At 42.6% G+C, this 22437-nt stretch overlaps 2 protein-coding genes across 2 annotated transcripts in view; both read left to right on the top strand.

The window, feature by feature from the left end:
• Positions 1-14429, top strand: part of dnaaf5 (dynein axonemal assembly factor 5) — a 29505-nt gene extending 15076 nt beyond the window's left edge. The window contains exons 9-13 of the mRNA XM_074656680.1: positions 2074-2221; positions 6163-6313; positions 8554-8710; positions 9304-9495; positions 13988-14429. Of these exons, the coding sequence (XP_074512781.1) occupies positions 2074-2221; positions 6163-6313; positions 8554-8710; positions 9304-9495; positions 13988-14142 (803 nt within the window). The 3' untranslated portion in view covers positions 14143-14429. The remainder of the gene's footprint in view (positions 1-2073; positions 2222-6162; positions 6314-8553; positions 8711-9303; positions 9496-13987) is intronic.
• Positions 14430-16039: 1610 nt separating this feature from the next.
• Positions 16040-21908, top strand: LOC141781137 (glycerophosphodiester phosphodiesterase 1-like). The gene is made up of 6 exons (XM_074656663.1): positions 16040-16552; positions 18917-19092; positions 19733-19838; positions 19966-20058; positions 20374-20585; positions 20694-21908. Exons 1-6 carry the CDS (start codon positions 16286-16288, stop codon positions 20839-20841), a joined length of 1002 nt encoding a protein of 333 aa, XP_074512764.1. The 5' UTR covers positions 16040-16285; the 3' UTR covers positions 20842-21908.
• The last annotated feature ends 529 nt before the right edge of the window (positions 21909-22437 follow it).

Below are 22437 nucleotides of genomic sequence, written 5' to 3'. Positions count from 1 at the left end.
CATGTTGAATGCGGCTCTAAGCTTCCCAAAGATGTGATCTTTGGTCTATGATCAGGACCCGAGGACTTCATTACGGGCAGCCCGGACAGACAGCGTGTGGCTGCTCCGTTTGATGTGCACATGATTCGGGGAAATCGGCCCTCTTCGCTGAACAATTGACGGTAGTTAATTTGACAACTGAGCATTGGTCATTTCGCTTGCTCATCACACTCCCATCTGTGTTTGTAGGAATAATTATTGCCCTCTCATATCCTCTTCAGAGTCTTTTGTCCTTCAGCTGGTGTGAGAATGGCTGATCCATTGTGTGCAGACTCTCTTTCTCTATGCTAGGGGGGCGGTTTAGTGCCTTGCTCAAGGACAGGATACATGCTGATAGGCTCTCTAAGCAGTAATGAGCCTCTATTAGTGTAGTGAAATTTCCTGTCATGCCGTGTGTGGCGTCCCGCAGACGTCTCCCCTAACACCTCTGGTTAGATGACACACCCGTTGATTCACACATTCCCATCGGACAAAATAGCTCTCTCTCTGTTTTCCCATATCTCTTTATAACACTGGCCACCGCCCTCGGGCAGCCTCAGGATTTCCTGTGTCTCCTCTCATGTCTGAACAATTCAGGAGTCCAAACAGGGCATGGACGCTGTTATCACTCATTACACACATTACTATATATAGCTCTGTAAACATGCAGTCAGACTGATGGTGTGTGTGTGTGGGCATGAGTGTAACTGGGAATACTTGCACTGTGAGTTTCTCATTTTTCCTGTAATCGAGCGTTTCTACAGACGCGTCTGTCGCACAAAGACCTTTTCTATGTCTCATTTCCTCGGAGCTCTGTGTCACTGTCTAACCAGTCCATTGAGGTCTCAATAACTAAAGCCCTCTGGTCAGTGCTAAATATAAAAACAGTCTGAAGTCTGTCTGGGTCTTGTCTAGCATTTGACAGTTGGTCTGGATAAAGAAGAGTTAATGGTCTTATTGATAACATATTTTATGTAGACGAATATTTAAAAAAAAAAAAATAATACATCCACAGAACCTTTAGGAAGTTGCTGAATAAAAGTATGACTTTAAAAAGATTTGGTGGGTCCAAAATGAATGTTTTGTTTATCTCTGTGGAAGATATCTGACGTTCGGTTCCCACTTCTAACAAGGCTTGTGAGCCAACAGTAAAACAACGTTGGTATCACGTGGTATCTCTGAGTCGTCAGTTAGTGTGGAAAAAACGGATAAATGGCTGAGATTGACGGTAAATGCCTGGCAACGACTAGTTGTGAAGTAAATGCAATGGAATGGGGGAGGGAGAATGTGACATCTAGTGTCTGAATTTTATCAATAACACCTTTTAATGACCAGTGTGTATGTTTTCTTTAGTGTATAATCACCCGATGATAAGAAACGTTGTGTTTTCGTTAGCTTAGAATGAGCCGTTTATATCTACATAGGGAGCAGGTCAACTTCATGATGCATCGCCATGTTTCAACAGTAGCCCGGAACGAACAAACCTGTTAACGTTTCCTGCTTGAGCCGGAGTCGATAACTCGCTCCCGTCGCCGCCGCTCTTTCTCTCTCTTGCTTCACCACTCATTTCCCACGTACACACACACTATAGTTGTAATCTGCAACCTCACCGCTCGATATCGCCAGATTCTACACACTGTTCCTTTAAGAAAGTGCCTAAATGAAAGTGTCTTCTTCGCTCTGGAAAGGGAACACTAGAGTTTTTAAGGATAGGTTTAGTGTTTAGTGGTTAGACTGAAAATGAGTGGTTACTGAATGACTTTAAGTCATTTGACTGTTGACACAGTAAGTAGACTTCAAACATAGAATTCAGATTTAAGGTCTCCTGAGGTGACACTGAAGGTACCTTTGAACACATTCGCTTCAATCACAACATTATCATATTGTAGGGGCATCCGGTGACCTAGTGTTTAAGACGCATGCCATGTAACTACAACATTCCTGGTTATTCTATGTACTGTAAAATTAAAGGCACACAATGCAAAAAAAATAAACTCTTGTAATAGTAATGCAAAACCGTGTGTGTGTGTGTGTGTGTGTGTGTGTGTGTTGTAGGTCCAGTGATCGGGGAGTTTGTGAGCCAGTTGATGCCCCTGCTGTACAGCTGCCTTCATCCGGACAGAGACGTAGAGATGAGGATGAGCATCTTCACAATGCTTGCTAAGTTGCTACTGGATGCAACCAACACACTGGATTCCCAGGGGTGAGCGGGGCTCATGCACACATTAACATCTCAATTCTCACACACACACACACACACACACACACACACACACACAGAGAGCAAGTTATCTTATGAAACAAAGACACACACAAACACCCATTTCGTCACTGCATGATGTTACATTGAGCTTTAGTTGTTTGGGTTTGTCTAGTCTATTAACACAGCTCTTATTTTTAGACTTCACCTCACATTAACCGGCAAATTAGTACCGCACCCACCAGGGACCATAATTAGAAACACACACACACACACACACAAAAACACAGCAGTGTAATCTTCATGAGGTCATCGTAACCCCATCAGCTTCTTGAGGACTTGCAGTTGATTCAGACAGAGTCATGTGATAGATGACGGGGGTATATTTCAGGCGTGATGCAGTTTGATGATAAAGCCCATTATAAACTTGAAGGAGTACCATTTGGTTTCTTTGGGAGAATCAGTTAGACTAACTCACATTAATGAATCGCTTCCCACTGCATGCCTGAAGAAGACAAAAGGCAAATAAAATATCAACGGTAGTGAACGGCAAGAGACAAATATTTTTTTGATCCCGTTTGAATTGCGCCACGATTCACGCATATGATGTTTGTCAATCTAAAACAGAATTTTGCAAGTAAAGAAAGTCGCAGTTTGTTGAAGTATAAGACTGTGAAAATACATAATTAAAAAGACGACACATCCAAACGTCGCGTAACTGACGTCTCTCTCTCTTTGAAGCTACGATGTCTGTGTGTTTCCTACTGGGGTGTACTCACACCAGCAACGGGTCTCGCTCGTTCTTTAGCTTCCCAGCTGATAAAAAGACCAGGAGACACTGGATAAAACACATTACGTGAGATAACATTTCATTTGTGCATGGAACATAGCTAAGTTAGCTCAGTGGGTAGAGCGGGTCATCCTTTAACCGCAAGGTTGGCGGTTCGATCCCCGGCTCCTACAGACTACATGTCGAAGTGTCCTTTAGCGAGACACTAAAACCCCAAGATGCTCCCCGGGCGCTCTCGCCGTGGACTAGATATTTTTTCCAAAGTAAGGTCCCATGGGGTCCGCCGGAAGGGGAGGGACTTCACCTCTCTATACAGTCAGACTTCTCATTGCAACCAGAGGAGTCGCCCCCTGCTGGCTATTAGAAAGAATGCAAGTTTAAGGCACTTCAGAATTGGCTTCACTTTTCAGACCCCGGAGTTGTTATTGACTGATGAGTAAAGAAGGGTAAGAGGGGTGTCTGACACTCAGAGAGGAGCTCCCGTTTGTGGGTTCTTCCTCTCTGCTTCCCCCCTCCTCACCCTCCAGGGTCCCGTCCTCACCCTCAGCTGTGCAGCCTTCAGGCCGAGCTCAGAGCTCTAATCTGAGGGAATGCATTAAGCCCGAGGCCCTCACAGCAGCTGCTGCTGTCCATCAGAAAAGACATGGAGTTGCCATGGAGACATCTGTGCAGCGTGTAACTAACCCTACAGCCAAAAAGGTCCATAATGGTGTTTCCATTGGTTAATATGAGGGATAGCTTTTGGCAGGAGTCTGGCAGCGGTGTAAAGAATATAAGACCAAAATAATATCCTTGTCAGTGAATAATGTTGCGTAAATAACAGGATGTGTTCTCAAGCCAAAACATTATGCCACCTTTTGCCAAAAAAACGTTGGAAATTGGAACTTTGCTTTCAGCTTTCATCAGATTATTTTATCCATAAATGTGCATATTAGACAAAAGGAGCCTCTGTCTCGTCCCCCACTCCCAGCGTGGCCACCTGTGCTGCTAACTGCTTCTCTCTTTCCTCGGCTATATCTCCGGTAATCACAGAACCATCAGGAGACAGAAATCATGTTACACCTTCAAAAGGTTTCAAACAAATGCTTAACTTACTGTACAGCATGAGGGGCTGTGCGGCGCGGTCTGCCATAATATTTCCATTCATACGCATCTCATCCTTCCATTCATGATTTATGGCCCAAGCTTTGCTCAGCAGATTGTAGCCCACACACACACACACACACACACACACACTCACACAGACACGCTATATGTCATCAAGAGGACAATGATAGTGATAGAGAAAACCTCTACTCTTTGTTCTATAACCAAAATGACATAATGACAGCTCCGCTATAGAACAAGCAGAAAGGAAAAGTAAGCGTGTGTACATGCGAGTTCCTTTCATCGACACACACACATAATGTCTTTGTTTCATGTGGATTCGTGTGCTGTGATTAAAAAGCTGGATGTGAAATTTAAGTAGAAGGTGATGTGTGAGAAATGAAAGTTCATCCTCTCTCCCCTTCGATGTGGCAGGCAAATATCTTGTGCCACTTACAAGGAGGATAAGAGTGTGTGAACTTTCTTTAGTCTTAATTTCAACCTTCAAGACATAAAACAAGGAAAAAAAACTGCTATTGGGACGAGATCTTTCTCTTATTCCAAATGTGGTTTCCCTTACAACGTCTATTAAGCCTGTCGGTAACATGAAACAAGACAAAAAGAAGCAGATCCTATTGTGCATGAATCTGAAATGACCCTGTGTTCCTGAAACAACCTTAATCTTTTCCACTCCACCCCTCTTTTTCATAGACCCATTTTTGTCTTTTTTAGGGAGGTACAGGGGGTCTTTAGAGGGAGATAGCAGGTCAGCTGTAAATGTCACATAGAAGTGGTGTACATCATCTGAAAGCTGGGAACCTGTAGATTAAGTTGGGATGCAGCTCAGCACTGTGTGTCAAGTTGTTCTGGTCACAAAACAGAAATAAAAACAAATTAATTAATACAAAAAAGTGTCTAAGGGTTTAGAACATTGTGATGGAAGTATATGATGGCCATTCCCATGCTCACTTATGACTCAGCAATTTTTGGGTTGATACCACTTTTCACACAGATTTGGTGCCGTTTTTACCGCTCAAGAATTCATCAAAATGATCAAAAATCCCTCCAAAATACCACATTAAGACACTAAGACCTTGGGGAACACCATAGAAAAAGCCATGCCGTGGTTTGGGATCAGAAACTTTTGACATTTGGAGATTTGAGGAAGGAATGGACAATTTAGTTTTAAACAGTATCACAATAATAATATGGATATTTTCCAACATCAGTATATATCAGGATATGGCAAATGTATGCATAATCATCCATAAAGTGTTCCAGTGTTACGGAACACATAGGAACACATTATTTACATGTGTCAAACACAAACTTAAATATCGAATAATCGATATTATTGAATTACTGCCCAGTCCTACTTGATGACAATTACTTGTTAAGCTGTAAATGTTCTGCTGTGTTAGAAAGAGAGTTGTTTGCAGACATACAGAAGCACAGACAGCTCCAGTGTGTAGAGACCCATGAGGTGTACAGACAAAATCCCCTCTAAAGTCCCACTCTTCTTTTCCTTTGGACATCATCCCTGCTATGTGGAAAAATGTCTTTCCATCTCCTGGCGTCATTCGTGATGAGCTTTCAACACCTGTCAAGATGAAGAGACTGAGCTTACCCAGCGCTGCTCAGTCCCGGCTGGATTTAGTGGCACACAGTCTCCCCCTACTGGCACTGAAACACTACAGCACCTTTTATCAAATGGCCAAAACAAGTTTTGTCGTGACACCGGCCAGAGGTTGGAGGCATCTGCGAGAGCTGGTGGAGTTGGTTCGGAGCAAAAGAGCAGTGCAGATTGTGGTAGTGTGTGAGAGGATGTCAGAGGGGCCTAAGCCAGTGTGGAAAAGAGGGAGAGAAGGGAAAGGAGGACACCCAGATGTTGCACTCCTCTCCTCCCCACCGCTCCCCCCTTTCTGCCTCACATCAAGTGTGGGAAAATGACTGCTGTATTTTGTTGAAGTTCCCAACAGACATTCACTTGTCCTCAGAAAGGGGCACCACTGCTTGCTTGCTAGTTGTTAAAAAATCTCCATATTTCTACTCTCTGCCCTCCTTCCAGGCGTTTCCGTGACGAGTCCGAGAAGTTCCTGTGTGGCGTCTTGCTTCCTAACCTGGTGTGGCGTGCAGGCCGTACTGCCGCCGCCGTCCGCACCTCAGCCCTCAGCTGTCTGCTGGCCCTGCTGCATGGTGGGGCCCTCACACCTGGACAGGTACACACACACATAAGTGCTGCACATATGACACATCTATTTCCACCTGTGCAAAGGGGCCCATGATGCATTGGAAGCGAACACTGGATGTGAAAGGGCCTCCAGTAGTACGTACTCCTGATCTCCAATCTGCAGTTTTTATTGACTCGGCCGTAAAGGAAAAGATGTGGTAGTTGCGTTCTTTTAACCCGCCAGGAGTTGACGTTTACTCCAAATTCTCTGTTTTGTCCATCTCGCGTCAAAATAGACGGTCCCACTTGGCCATTTAGGAAAATATATCATCCCAGCCATCTTTCTCCGCTTGGCTGAAAAGAGTTGGCCGCAGCAGGTAGCAGGTGTACGCGGGGGCAAGCGGGTTCACATACCTTTGTCCCCGGGGCACAATGCTTCCACTGTTCTGGGCCCTTGTTGTACGTAGGAACTATCACCGGGACATGCCCTTGCACCTGCCTGTCAGAGCATGTGCCCAGTTACAGTATGCATGCTCACACACACACACACACACACACATCTGGTTGTGCAAAGTGACCAGTCGAAACCGGCTCGCACACGTCTCCTATTCACACGTCTTTAACTACAAGGCAAAGCAAACAGCTGGGGGGACAATGTGAGCATAGGTGTAGTTAATCTAACGGCACCCTAACGTCCTCACAAGAATAGAAAATCTGTAAAAGTGACTAAACAGAGTTCAAAATGAGGTTACAGTAGAGAAGAAATAAACATGTCCTGATGGGTGTAACAACAGAAGGTTATGTGTTGTTTCCATGGGGCAGATCAAGCAGCGTTTCATTAAGAGGGACATTGTTTCCTCACTACTCCCTGTGAAAACAATTAGAAGCTCTAGTTACACTTGGCAGGTCGTCACTGATGTAATGCCGGATCACTCCTCTGCCAAATGTTCCTCCTCTTTCTGTCTCCCTCCCTCTCTCCCCTCGCTCCCTTTTTTTACTGTTTCGCCTGCATGGTTTCGATAGCAAACAGACGGGATGACAGAGGTTTTAGCCATTACCTCTTGGCCTGTGGTTCTGCGTGCTCAGCCTCACCTTGTTTGTCCATTTCCTCTGTTTTTCCCATCTGTTGGTGTGATGAAAACATCGGTCGTCACTGTACTTCTGAAGTTGGGCTCCGTGCCCCCCCCCCCCCCCCCCCCCCCCGTGTCTGAATAAACTGATCCAGACCTGATGTGAAGCTGTCATGCTTCAGGTGATATTTCACTTTGGTACAAAAACACACACAAATCAACTCAAATTATTGAAGGAAAGTATGGAAACAGTTCTTGAAGCTTTCTTGGAGATTTGTCGTCACTTTCACTAGGAAGCCTTGTCTTTCTGAATTCAAGTGTTGATAACTGAGGGGTGTAAACCGTAGACCGTATATGAGAAGTGGATGTAGTCACCGTGACGTCACCCGTTGGTTTGTGGACTGCCGTTTTGAAGCCTCCTGTTTGGCATTTTGGTCGTCGCCATCTTGGTTTGTTGCAACCAGAAGTGACACGAGAGGGTGGAGCTAAGTACAACCGAACGCTGAATAATTTTTAGGTGACCAAAGACGTTATAATTAACTTTCATGAACTGAAAACACACTGTGAAAGGGTTAAAGTTGTAAGACGAAAACACAGACAACTCCCAGACCGGACAACACCGTGGTAGCGACCTGTCAATCACAAGGTAATCCCGCCCTAAAGCATCCCCTGCTTTATGGTCTATTTGTCTCTAAATGGGACCATAATTTACTAAATGAACATCATGCTGTATTGAAGAAGACTTGAAACTAGCGATTGAGACCATAAACTCATGTTTACAATGTTTACTGAGGTAATAAATCAAGAGAGAAGTAGGCTCATTTTCTCATAGACTTCTATACATTCAGACTTCTTTTTGCAACCAGAGGAGTCGCCCCCTGCTGGCTGTTAGAGAGAATGCAGGTTTAAGGCACTTCAGCATTGGCTTCACTTTTCAGACCTAGAGATTGCCCACTTAGATAGGGTTTGGGAAATTAAAGTAAGTGATGCTGACTGTGCAACCTCAAAGCAGTCACCCCAGTAAGTTGCAAGTTCATAACCTCTAATAGAGGAGTAGATTTTTTTTTTACGATTTAAAGAAATCTACTTGAGAAAATGAGAAATTTTATTACACAAAAACACCTTTTTGCAAACTGTGTCTCCTCTAGTGAGTTTGAATCGTATTATGGTCAGACCTTTAATAGATTTGTATGCTGGCCTTTGCCTTTCCTGTGTGCAGCTGCTGTGTCTGGAGGAGAAACTGAGTCCCCAGGTGTTGTCAGCCCTGGAAGAGGACTCTCAGATGGGCAGACTGTTGGCTTGTCGTTCCCTGTCCGCCATACTCCGACTCATAGGAACCAGTCTGCACCCTGAGGCCCTCAACAAGATCTACCCCGGTAGGTGGAGAACGCATGGCTGTCCTTGAGCAAAGAAATTCTTAGTCTACTCACACTTGTCGACTAATCGATTAGTTGATTTAATCGACAGTTTCAGTTTCTCCACAAAGAATTGCACAAAAGCACCACTTTAAATCTTGTGTCTACCAGAAATGTGCTCGTTAGTTTATTGGAAACACGTCAATCAGCATGAAAAAGCATAAAAAATGAATAAAGAGATCTTTGTCGACTAAGACCAAAACAACCAATTAGACGACTAGTCGACTAAGAGTGGGAAGCCCTTTAACGCACACATAGAAATGAATGCACATTTTGTCACACTGCATGCTGAAATCCACAAGTACATTATCACATAATCACAATTAATGATTGGGGAAATATTTTAATTAATTTATAATGTCTGCTCTCCTTTAAAATAACTGTTGATATCAGATGCCAAAAATATGGCCATAGAAAACTGATCCTCAAATTGGCAAACTTATTACAAAGAGGATGATGAGGATAAAAACTAAAAGCAGCTGACCCACTCAACAGCTGAAATTGTTGAGGATTTGAATCAAATTTTTTTGTGTGTGGGTGTCTTTTCTCCGCAGCGTTGCTGAAGCGACTAGACGACAGCAGCGAGGAGGTGCGCAGCGTCGCCCTGCAGGCCCTCGGGTGTTGGCTGTCCAGCCTCACCAAAGACTACCACCCTGAGCTCTTTGCTCCTCATCTGCAGCTCCTCTTCCAGCAGCTCCTCCTGCACCTGGATGACCCCGACACCTCGGTCCAGGACAAAGTGCTCGGTAAGATTGGAAGGGGTGTTTTGAACTGGTGTTGAATACAGCCAATGAGTTCCTCAAAATGTTCTTGCGGTGGAAACGAGGCTTTTGTGACAGTTTCATAAAGATAACTCTTTATCCTATTTTCTCAAAGTTACCGACTGCAGCTTTAAAGCATTGTCGATGATACCAGGACTGATAAGAATGAGGAGGGATTGTGAAGATAACATTATGGGATACATAATATGAAACATCCTCACGTGCATATATATGACTTGAAATGATTATGTGATATGGACCTATGACCGTGATTATCTGATAAACATATTCGGCTTATCCAGATAGTAAAGATGATGACGGTGAATATGAGGTGACGATGAAAGCTTAGAGAGTTTTACCCATGAGGATCTGCAGACCGGCCCGCTGCGTCCGAGACACCCACAGAAGGATGAGAGGAATTAGGGGTATCCTCTATCAGACACTACATTATTGCCTGGCCCGCTGCCAGCAGATTCTCCCTCGTCCTTTATTTAAAAAAGCTCTCTGGTTTACTTCTTTTCCACACAATTTATCACCAAAAGCAGCTCGAGTAATTCCTAGGGGCTGAGCGGGGAGGTGGCCCTCGGGAGTGAAACAAGATGCAGATATAGATAAGCACCCGAGAGAGACGTTTCACAGGTCAATATGTGAGTCCTAATATGTGTGTAACTCCCCTGCCGGTACACCTGGGATAGACTGGGCTGTCTGTGTGGCAAATCTCCACTTCTCCACCCAGGATCTCCCTCCAACGCAGAACAGCTAACGACAACCACATGGGCTCCTTCGCCACCTTTCCACATCTGCCCTCACACACCTATCCCGCTTAATCCCTCCGTCTTCTATCCGTCTGTCGACCTTCCTCCTCTCATACCCGGCGTTTTCAGACGCACCCCGTAGCTTCACGGCTGTTTTTATTGACGTATCAGTGGAAAGTCTGAGTGTGTGTGTGTGTGATCGAGGCTCAGCTCCTCTGGACTTTCACTCTCTCCCACTCTCATGGATGTTAGCTGTCATTACTCCTGACAGGACGCAGGTGAGCGCTGATGCCAGAGGCCTCGCTACGGGATCTCTCATCTTCATACGGCTATACGTAAAGAGGAAAAAAAAGGCATTCACACACTCGCCAGATGCAGCAATAGCTTCCATACCATGAATTCTAGCGCTGCCAGACAGATTTTGAAAGGCCTCCAAGGACAATAAGCATTTTTTTTGTCGATGCCATTGGTTATCAAAGTGTCTGTAACCTTGACTGCAGAAGGCAGAATAACACATGTAAATCAACTTTATGAGCCGGCCTTCGCCCACATACTGTACGTCTGTATTTTTTTGTCGTTGAGTGATTTCGCATGTTGTGTGCTTGTGTATTTTCAGGCTTTGCTTTGAAAAGCGATACCGTGATTCTGTATGTTCCACTTTAAACATGAAAGGGATAATTTTTTTGAGAATTTCTATACTGTCTCAACCTATTCTGAATATGATTTATCTTCATCTCGTGCTCTGGCAATTAGTTACTCACCAAAACTGGTGATATTTTATATTTTTTCTTTCCCATGAAAAGACCAAAACCATTCTTGAATTGATCCTCCGAACAAGTATTGTGTTGGATCTCATTCCTACGTGCCATAGAGCTCATTGTGGTCCAAAAATACATTAATGAGCCACGCTGTTTCACTGGGCGTTATGTCTCTGTATTACGATGAACATGACTGCTGTAGTTTATTTTGATTTGATCCCACATACGCCGTCCTGCTGCTGTAAATACTCAATAGAGCACCAAATCCACAGCTGAAAATAGTCCCCAACAAATACAGTTTACTCCTGTTTGAGTAATATTTGCTAAAAACTACAGTGACCAGCTGTTTTAGGAAATTCTGTTGCCTTTGGTTATAGTAAAGATAGTCCATAGTAGCCATTTCATTGTAGTGAGACCATTTTTTGAAACCTTATCTCACTGTATAAAATGACCTGTGGTGACCTCTAGGATAATCACAGCCTCATGAAACTTTACAACCACAAACTAGAGACCTAGAGCATTCAGAGGATGGATGGCTTTTATAGCTAGATTGACAATAAGGGGGTTTCTGAGCAGTTTACACAACAGAAGTGCTCGCCATCCAATCGCCGAAAAATGCAATTCTTCCAGAAATATCAAAATCTCAAACGTTTTTGATCTCAAATCACAGCATGGCTTTTTCTATGGTGTTCCTCAAGGTCTTGGTGTCTTAATGTGGTATTTTGGAGGGATTATTGATCAAAAAATGGTTAAAATCTATGTAACAAATGGTATCAACCCAAACATTGCTGCAACGACTTATGAGACATAATAGAGCATGGGGATGGCCATCATATACTTCCGTTATAATGTTCTAAACCCTTATACACTTGACACAAAGTTCTGAGCTGCATCTCAAATTCATCTTCGGGTTCCCAGCTTTCAGATGATGTACACCACTTCTATGTGACATCTACTGTTGACCTGCTATCTCCCCCTAAAGACCTCCTGTACCCCCCTAACAAAGACAAAAACGGGTCTATTGTGGGTCTCAGAGGGTTAACCATAATTGGTTGTTACCAGGTGAAACTGCACCATAGTCATCCAGTTATTTGTCAGGTTTAACAGTTCTCAAGTCAAGTTCATCACTAATATAATGACCAAAGTTTCTCAGCCTCAGAGAGAGTGTGTCAGCATATCCGGCCCGTTCAGTGTAAAGATACAAATATGAGCCGCTGTGTGTAGCCCAGTTCTGCAAGCTGTGATCTCCATGAAGAACAGTAGATTCGTAGACAGCTCGGAGTCTCTTTGTGAAACGAGATGACCTCTCATCTTGCTGAGTGATCGTCTGTATCTGACAGCACCCGTAACCGCCTGCGCCGCAAATGTGGAAGCATTCCTCGCTCTCATGCACGGCTCCGTTTGAAGCTTTCTTTTTCTTCTTCCTCCCCATCTTCCTTTGTTCCTTTTAATAGTTGATCCCATTCTTATGCTTCTTGGATTTCAAACGCATATCTGTGAGGCGGCTTGATGCGTGCAGCATGTCCTGACAGCATGACGGACAGCACCCCCACCTCCCTCTCATCCCTCCCTTCTCTCACCCTTCCAGCCCTCCACCCTGATAATCCCAGCGTCCTGGCAGCACGGCTGCTACCTGCTCAATCACGCAGACTGTTGGCTCGGGTATAACTCACTTCTCACAAGTCATCATTGTTCTCCTTTTAATTCAAAGTCCCACCACCCTCCACCTCCATCCCATCTGAGTGCAGTATACACAAAAGCTAAAAATCCCCCTCCATCTCCTTGAAGAACAAAGGCGGGTATCAGATGAAGAGTTTACATGAGCTAACTCATCCAGAGTGACGGCGTGTCACCACCGGAGCACCACTTTTGCATTGTGGTTTCCGAAGCATTTAGCCATTGACAGCAATTTAAGAAATTCAATATACTTCTGCAAATCAGGAGAAGATGTGGGAACAGCGGGGAGGAGAAGATCTGAGCAGAGGATTATTGCCTCCCAGTGGAAGGAAAGGGCATCTGCACAGTTTCAGATTTGATGTATATGTAGTTCATCACTGCCATCTGCTGGCATCTTTTGATTTTATTTCTATAGCCCGATATCACAAATCACAAATTTGCCTCAGGAGGCTTTACAATCTGTACAGCATATCACACCCTCTGTCTTTTATGACCCTCGCATTGGATAAGGAAAAAATTTTTAACAGGGAAAAATGGAAGAACCCTCAGGAAGAGCAACAGATAGAGGATCTATCAAACTCTTCCATATTTATATGTTTCATAGAGAGGAATTGACCGGATTGATTGTCAAAACCAGCATGGAAGAAGAATAAAAATAGGCATCAGAGCAGGACAATTATAACCACCAACTGCTTTGATACACTGAAGATCACAAGCTTCAATACTTAGACTTACAGTAGGTCTTAAGTCTCAACCGAAGAATTAAGCTTAACCCTCTGAGACCCAAAATAGATCAGTTTTTGTCTTTGTTAGGGGGGTACAGGAGGTCTTTAGGGGGAGATAGCAGGTCAACAGTAGATGTCACATAGAAGTGGTGTACATCATCTGAAAGCTGAGAACCTGAAGATTAAATGAGTTGTAGTATGACATGGTTGGTACCAATGGATTTATTAGGTTTCATATAATATCTGTAGCTTCATTATAGCTCTAAAACTGAACCTACTACAGCCTCTGATAGACAGTAAAGTCGGTCGGGATCGCGGGTCTCAGAGGGTTAAAGGAATAGTTTGACATTTTGGGAAATGGGCTTTAAAGTTAGACGAGAAGATCAATACCATTTTGTGTGCTTTTAATGTCAAAACTTCAGTTACTACAGTTTTTTTTTTATGGAGGATATTTATTTTTGGTACAGAACATTGAGTCTTTCTGCTTTTATTAGAGTTTGTCCTCTTTCATCTCCTATCCTGAGAGCTGACTCCTGTCTGGTTTATGTTTGTGTGTGTCCAGAGATCCTGCAGAAAGGCAGCTCGGTCCACCCGGCTCTTCTGAAGACGGAGACGGAGGCAGTGAGAGACAAACAGCGGAGTCCTCTCTACTGCGACCAGCTGCTGCAGCACATCAGCTCGCTGCCCACAGGGACCACAGCAGAGTGTCCCGAGTGACACGAAGTTTGTGCCTTAATTCAAAGAACTCTCTCACTTTTAATTGTACAACATTGATGAACAACATGCCGATAAAAACACAAAGTGTTTTTCACTTAAGGACTCACCCTGAATTCATTAACCCTCATGTGGGTGAGTAGATGACGGACTTTTAGATGAACTTTTCAATGTGCCTTTTAATGCAGAATTTCTCCGTCACCATTTGTTCAAGAAAAGTATTCATTCCTGTTATTGTAAACCTTTGGTTCTGGTGTTTGGTTTTAATTAAAACAAACCGTTTTTTTGATGCACTGTGGTTGTGTTTAAATGATTTAATGATACACTCAGAAGATCTTATTGTACCCAAACTCTCAGCACCCCTGCCTGCAGATGGTGTTGAGCATCGACTGTGTATATAAAGATAGACGACGCTTCTCCACGTCCTCCCGCTGTACAGAAGTGAAGCCAAAATATCTCGGTTACAGGAGCTGCCATCTTGAGATTTTGACGTCATTTGGAGCCAGAGTCTGCGCAGTAGTGATCAGGCGGTGGAGCCGCGGTATCGAGGTCACCCGCCCAAACCAGCCGCAGCTTGTCAGCAAGAGAGACTCACAGCTGTCAATCATGACGTCTCACCCCCTTTTTATAGCATCAAATAACTAATTAAAACAAAACGTATCAGAAAAATGAACACTTGAACATTCATTAGCGTGATAAGAATTACGTTAACTGACAGAAAACATCTTTAGGAAAAATTTATTTGACGTGTATTTTACTTTTTAGTTTGGCTCATGCCCCATCCACTAACATGGAGGCGGCGGGCTTTATGAACTATACTGCAGCCAGCCACCAGGGGGCGATCCAGATGTTTTGGGGAGCTGTCATGTCGTCCATCATTCTATGGTGCTGAGCACGGATGTAAGAGAGCAGTGCTGAATCTGAGAGAAGCTGGGTCATGTGATTGCTGCCTTCAAAAATATTTTTAATTTTTTTATTTTCCTAAAAAAAAAAAAAAAAAAAGACTTAAAGCAGCAGTAAGCAGAATGTTTTTCGCATCATTGGGCAAAAATTCCATAATAACCTTTCAGCATATTGTAATTCAAATGTTCTGAGAGAAAACTAGACTTCTGCACCTCCTCATGGCTCTGTTTTCAGGCTTTAAAAAATCTAGCCATGACGGGAGACTTTGGCCAATCACAGGTCATTTCAGAGAGAGAGCGTTCCTATTGGCTGTGCTCCGGCTGGTAGGCGGTGCTTAGTATCTCCTCAACTTGATCTCAACATGGCTTCCGGGTAACAAACTTTCTCATTTTACAGCTAAACAGTACACTACAAGATGATTCTGAAAACATTTGAGGTGAGAAATAGGCATTACAGAAACAGAATAATGATTTATATTTGATCAGCGCTGCCTAGTTTGACCGTTTGATCGCGAGTGATTGACAGCTGCTCAGAGATGGCAAGGCTACAGCTCGGCTCTGATTGGTTGTTTTCCTCCGCTCTGTGAAATCTTACAGATGCCATTAGGAGCACCAGAGGACACAGAGGCACATGATTTTTTTTTTTTCAGATTACCTGTCTCATGCACTAATGTCAGGATATAGTGACCGTTTTATAATTATATTAGCTCCATTTCTACCCACTGCAGCTTTAAATATTGAGATATGTAACTACAAATTACATTCAAATAAATCTGAATATTTTAATTATAGAATGACATCATCATAAACAGTAATAATCATGGGTAGATGCTGTAAAAAAAAAGTGAAAGTCACATCTATAAGTTGTATTTAAACACATGCCAATGGGCTAATTGTCCTTTTTATTTTGAATTATTTAATTTAATTTATTTTTATTTTTATTTTGAATTATTTGAATATTTCTTACCGGATGTTTCTAAATATATAACCTTTTTTTTTTTTTTTTTTAGAGATAGCAGCCAGAGACTCTCCCTCTTTTCCTTCCTCCCTCCCATCCATCCTCCATCCATCCTCTGCACATCAAGAAGTGAAACTGCTGATTCTGCTGTCATGTGTGTGTGTTCTGCTCTCTGACCCTCCACTATGTAGTCACCTGAGTGCTGACTGCAGAGATTCCTCCATATGGCATCCCTCTAAAACACCGACTCTTTCCGGTCCTGTCCTCCTCATCCTCCTGGTTCAAGATGCTGCAGATCGGAGACGAGGTGGTGTATTTCTCGGCGCTGTTTCTGCTGGTGTTGTTGGGTACTCGCAGCGCCACGGGAGCTTCTCTCCTCACCGTATTTCTCTACGTCTTCATGGTGATGTTCCGGTTCCCTCAAGTGCCAGCGGACCAGGCCGGACGCGTCCTTCGGCCCGGAGCTTCGGCTCCATCAGGCGGCGTCTCGGTGGTGGCGCACCGCGGAGGCAGCCACGACGCTCCGGAGAACACCTTGGCAGCCATCAGAGAGGTGTGCATGAAAATATGGAGCTGTGCATGTGTAATATTATAGCTAAAGTACCAGGCAATAGAAATATAGGCTATTGAACAACCATATTAATATGCTATGTTTAGTTTCTGCAGGAATCCAGAGCACTGCAGGTGCAAAGGAGTCCCAAAAGATTATTTGGGCAATTTCATGATGCATTTTGTGTAATAATGATAATCATATTGAGAGCTTAGGATGCTCAGGTTTTGCATGTCGTGACTTCCCATGTTGCAGTGAAAGCACCATATCTGCTTTTCTGCATGGACAGGGAGGCTACTAGCAGTCACTGGCTCATTATGCTCTTTGTATTCTAAAAATGTTTATAAAGTGATGCCATCTTCATGGTGAAGTCTACAATCACTCACACACATGAATCATTTCTTTCTTCCCTCACTCTTTCTGATTTATTTGTACACACTGTGCATGTATACTATTATAGCTAAAGTACTAGACTATAGAAATAGAGGCTATTTAACACCCATATTAATATGCTATGTTTAGTTTCTGTAGGAATCCAGAGTACTGCAGCTGCAAAGGAGTCCCCCAAAGGAATATTTTGGGCAATTTCATGAGGGATTTTGTGTAATAATAATAATTATATTAAGAGCTTAGGCTGCTCAGGCTTTGCATGTCGTGACTTCCCATGTTGCAGTGGAAAGCAGAGCACCATATCTGATTTATTTTTACACACTGAAGGTGCTGAGTCAGCTGTGCTTCTTGTGTCCTACATGCTTCCTATATGCTCTACTCTTTACTCATCATACCTCTCATCTGTCCAGCTCCTTCACCTCTGGATGAGTTTCTTTTTATTCTAACAAGCTATTTGTTCAGCCTCCTTCCACAATTTGATCCATTAGCTTATTTAAACTCCCCTTTGTAGGCAGCTATTGAATGTGGAAAAGATGACATTTAATAAATTAATGTAAATGATGCTGTGGACGTGCAGAGGATGTCAGAGGGGCGGGGGCTCAAATTCATAAAAAAGGGCAATTTTTGCAAGTAATAAAATAAATATACGCCTGGATTAACTAGTTTTGCAGGTTATTAAAATGTATGTATTTAAAACAAACCCATCAAGGACATTTTTATTGTCATTCCAGAGCATGTTTGTACATGAAAGGGAACGAAATAAAGTACTCAGGTTCCAGAATAAGAAAGCACTAATATACAATAATAATTTAAAAAGCATAAAATAAAACAAATAAAACACATAATAAATAGTCAAAAATACATAACAAATAGTAAAAGTGACGTAAGTGTGAGGGGAGAACATTTAGCCAAATGGCCTCAATTGCAAAAAGCATCATTGTGCCTTAAGTGGCAGTATAATAACAACAGTACATCACTAGTACCATGACCAAGAGCGTAGGTTTCATTTTAACATTAAGGGGGTACACATGAAGTGGGGGTCTGGGGGTCCTTCTCCTGGAATATTTGAGCTTTTTGTATGCACTAATTTGTGCCTTTTTGATATTAATGACCTTGGACAAGTATCTCTGGGTCGTACCTACATTTGTTGGCACCAAAAGTACCAAAAAAGAATATTAATTCTCTGGTGACAATTATGTTCATCCTTCATGACATGCAGAGTACCCAGGGAGTCTGTTCTTCAATCTATTTTTCACTGAAAGTGATTTGAAATTGAGACTGCAGGATGTTTTTTTTAATGGTGTCAAGTACAGAGTCCTCCACTAGGTGTCGCTTTTGACTAATGATTTTAATTTTGAGTAACATGGTCTCTCAGTCTTTGTTATCAAGCTATGAAGCCATCCTATAATTCATGAATTCAGTGGTTTCATCTGATGTAACCTGGCATTTTAGACTTGATCTTGATAAAAACTAGTCACAGCTCCTATAATATGCCAACGCTGGTCCTCTACCATTGACTACCAGTCAAACACGGAAATAAAGGAAACAAACTTCTGATCATTTAGAGAGCTAGAGAGAGAGAGGCTTAAACATACTGCACATTACTGAGGTGTTTTGTCCTCATGAGACTGAAGTCAAACAATCCTTTGCTGTCTTTGCTTAAAACTGGAGCAGCCACTCTTTAGATGTGAAATCTGTTAACTCTGCTATGTGTCATAGGGACCATTTAAAATCAACATGCTCCATTTGAATGCACTGATTGTCTCTACCCTCTACATCTTTTATGTTACGCATTCAGTTCACATCTACTGTACTTTACATGTGTCTGTAGCACTGGAGAACATGCACACTTACTAGTAAATGAAAGTACAGACTCATTTCTCCCATTGTCTCCCCAAAAACAGTTTTCCACTTGTTATTAAATTTCCATTTCGCGAATAAATCCGTCTTCTTGTCCCCTGTGATCTCCTGCTTTAGGCCAGTAGGAACGGGGCAACTGGCGTGGAGCTGGACCTGAGTTTCACAGCCGACGGAGTGCCCGTACTGATGCATGATGAGACTGTGGACCGCACCACCAACGGCTCTGGACTGGTCAGCAATCTGCAACTGGTCCAGCTTATGAGACTAGAGGCGGCTGCACGTCACAGGCTGAAGTATGCTGCTTGTTAAACTTGTTCATTATTGCTTAGATAAAACAAAGGACAGTGTGTCCATGAAATAAGGTGTACTTGATTGGAAATCCGTGATATAGTTTTCATTTGATGGATCCCTTCCCCTTCACGAATATGTCACCATTTAAAGGATCTCGTCTCACTTGTTTTGTCACAAATTTTAAAGACTTAAAGGTGACATATCATGAAAAACTCACTTTTCCAGTGCTTGTGCACATACATTTGGATATCTGGAGTGCCTACCAACCCACACACTGTGAAATAAAACAACCCAGTCAGTTTTTTTGTGGGCTGCCAAGATCAGAAAACACGATTCAACAAGCCATTCAGATTTGGCTCCCCTTCCTATGTCACATGCAGGCTCATTAGAATATATCGCCCAGAGCTTGAGGCTTACTGTGCGTTCCAATACCCATACTACCATACTGTTATGGTATTATTAGAACCAGAAAAATTATTAAAGAAAAAGATTTAGCATGTCCCAATACATAGTGTGTCACATGCGGTTTGCCAAAAATACCAGGATGTCCTACTACATCCGGACACATTTTGCAGAATGCAAGCCAGCTTTTCTGGCAACGCTACCTCAGTTTTGCCCTAAAATAACTGCTTTCATCTCCAGGGACAAGTTCAGTGGTGAGAAGGTCCCGACTCTGCTGGAGGCAGTAGAGGAATGCATCAGACACCAACTGACCATTTTCTTTGATGTCAAAGATCAACCTGATAAGGTACTGAATATAAAAGACTATATGAATACATGCATATTTGGAAGAATGATGTTAGCCGGCTGTAGCCTGCAGACATGCTCAATGCAGAGAAGTTACAGCAATTTCAATATACTTTCCTCTTTTCCAGGCTGCATCAGTGCTTCATGAGATGTATAAGAAGTTCCCTGTGCTTTACAATTCCAGCATTGTTTCTTCCTTTGAACCCAAAGTCATCTACAAGGTAACAACAAATATGACTGATTGAAATCTATTTCGATGTTTAGAATTTGTCTGATGTATTTAAAAGAAGGTTTTTCTTTTCCTTCATATATTTACATGCGTACTTACTGCCTTGTTTATTTACTAAATTGTTTATTCATTGTCTTTCAATGGAGCACTGGCACAAGCACCAAACGGTTATATATCTTTTTTACCTAAAACCTAACATGATGGCTTTGTTTGTTGCTGCTTTAAACTAAACCACCACTCATAAAAGTAAACTATGATGAGACTTCTGACAGTATTGTGTTGACCTCCGACCTCTTGCGGCCCACAGATGCGTCAGACTGACCCCAACGTGGTCACGGCTCTCATCCACCGCCCCTGGAGACTGAGCCGCTTCGGCGATGGCACTTTACGGTCCCTGTCAGCATCGGGTCAGCTGTGGATGGGGGTTCTGGACGTGTTGTTGGACTGGGCCCACCACCACATACTGTGGAAACTCTGCGGCGTCTCTGCCATCCTCGTACAGAAAGACTTCATCTCACTGTAATAATAATATGTCATGTATTGTTTGCAACCAAAACATATCTGTCCGGCTGTGGGATGTTCTATATTTACTGAGCTGTATTTTATGTTCTTCCTTCTGTCACTTAGGGATTACGTTCAGTACTGGGCAGACCGAGGTGTGGAGGTGGTGGGCTGGACCGTGAACACCGCTGTGGAGAAAGACTACTACCAAAACCTGCTGAAGATCGGCTACGTCACTGACAGCCTGCTGGAAGACTGTGATCCGCATTACTGAATGATCACACACACACACACACACATACACACACACACACACACACACACACACACACACACACACACACATACAGGGATTAATAAAATCTCAAGTGTTTCCAACAAGATTTTACAGCTTCTTAATGAGCAAACTAGAAGTTGGAAACTCCTTAGTTAGACATAAGACTACATAATTACTACATTTCCTAGTTTCTTGTCCTTTCGAAGAACATAAAATATTGAAATCTATGTAAAATATAGATATATATGTAGATGAAGTTAATTATAAAGTGGAAGGAAGCTAGACATTTGGTGCTAAGGCCAATCTTTATAGGAATACATATATGATTTACTGTAGAGGTAAGAACACGTCGTTACCTGTAGCTGGCATACAGGTAATTCCCCTTTAAATCTACAGACACATTAAAGCATAAAGACTTTACCCTACGACCAGCAGCAATGCCTCTAACTCTAATGGACCAGGGATTAGGATTAGGCTACCTTAAAAGATCTTTTCTACCTTATGTGCAGATCGTTCAGAGGCTTTAAAGAGACATCAGTGTATATAGCTGTAACATTAGACATGCTGGCATCATATCAATGCCTGCTATCGTGATATTTATTTACTGATAGACTCTAGAAGAGCTTAATATTCTGACATGATGATACTTGATTGTTCAGAAACTTGCCTTCTGTCATTAAGTGCCACAGATGCACAAGTGAATTAAAGTAATATCTGATTGTATGTGCTAAAGGGAAGTAAATGCACCATTGGATCCTGATACACATGTGGTGGGTGTGAGTGCTGATTAGACTGTTGTCAGGCTATTAAATAGGTGTTATCAGTCGCTATAAGCCCCATAGATGTGGGTCAGTAGGGGCCTACTACACCCGCTAGTAGGTTTTATCATCTATTCACATGGCAGATCACCAAAAGAAGGTGCAAAAGAATATGAAAGCGACCTCTAGCGACCATAGTAATTATGACAGGAGCAGAAGCAGAAGTCAGGCGCTGTAGGATAGACAGTAAGAAACTCCATAAAGGGGTGGAGGTTGTGAAACCAACAATGTGTAGTTGTCTTTGTGTTAGTAACTGTTTTTGTTTTTTTGCTTAAACCTAAAGAAGTTGTAGTTTTGTTGCTTAAACCTAAATAAGTTTTAGTTTTGTTGCTTAAACCTAAAGAAGTTGTAGTTTTGTTGCCTAAACCTAAAGAAGTTGTAGTTTTATTGCCTAAACCTAACTGTTTATTTGCCTATGCCTAAAGAAGTTGTAGTTTTGTTGCCTAAACCTAACGAAGTTGTAGTTTTATTGCCTAAACCTAACTGTTTATTTGCCTATGCCTAAAGAAGTTGTAGTTTTGTTGCCTAAACCTAACGAAGTTGTAGTTTTATTGCCTATGCCTAAAGAAGTTGTAGTTTTGTTGCCTAAACCTAAAGAAGTTGTATTTGTATTGCCTAAACCTAAAGAAGTTGTAGTTTTGTTGCCTAAACCTAAAGAAGCCTTTTTGTTTGTGTTCAAAACGTGACGTTTCATTGAGTTTTACAACGTGTTGGAACGTGTTGCTTTTAAGTTTAACTTTCACTTTTACAACGTAGTAGGCGTAGTAGGCCCCTA

The sequence above is a fragment of the Sebastes fasciatus genome, chromosome 13 (assembly GCF_043250625.1).
Source record: "Sebastes fasciatus isolate fSebFas1 chromosome 13, fSebFas1.pri, whole genome shotgun sequence".
Taxonomy (NCBI): Eukaryota; Metazoa; Chordata; class Actinopteri; order Perciformes; family Sebastidae; genus Sebastes; species Sebastes fasciatus.
This window is presented reverse-complemented; position numbering and strand designations above follow the sequence as displayed.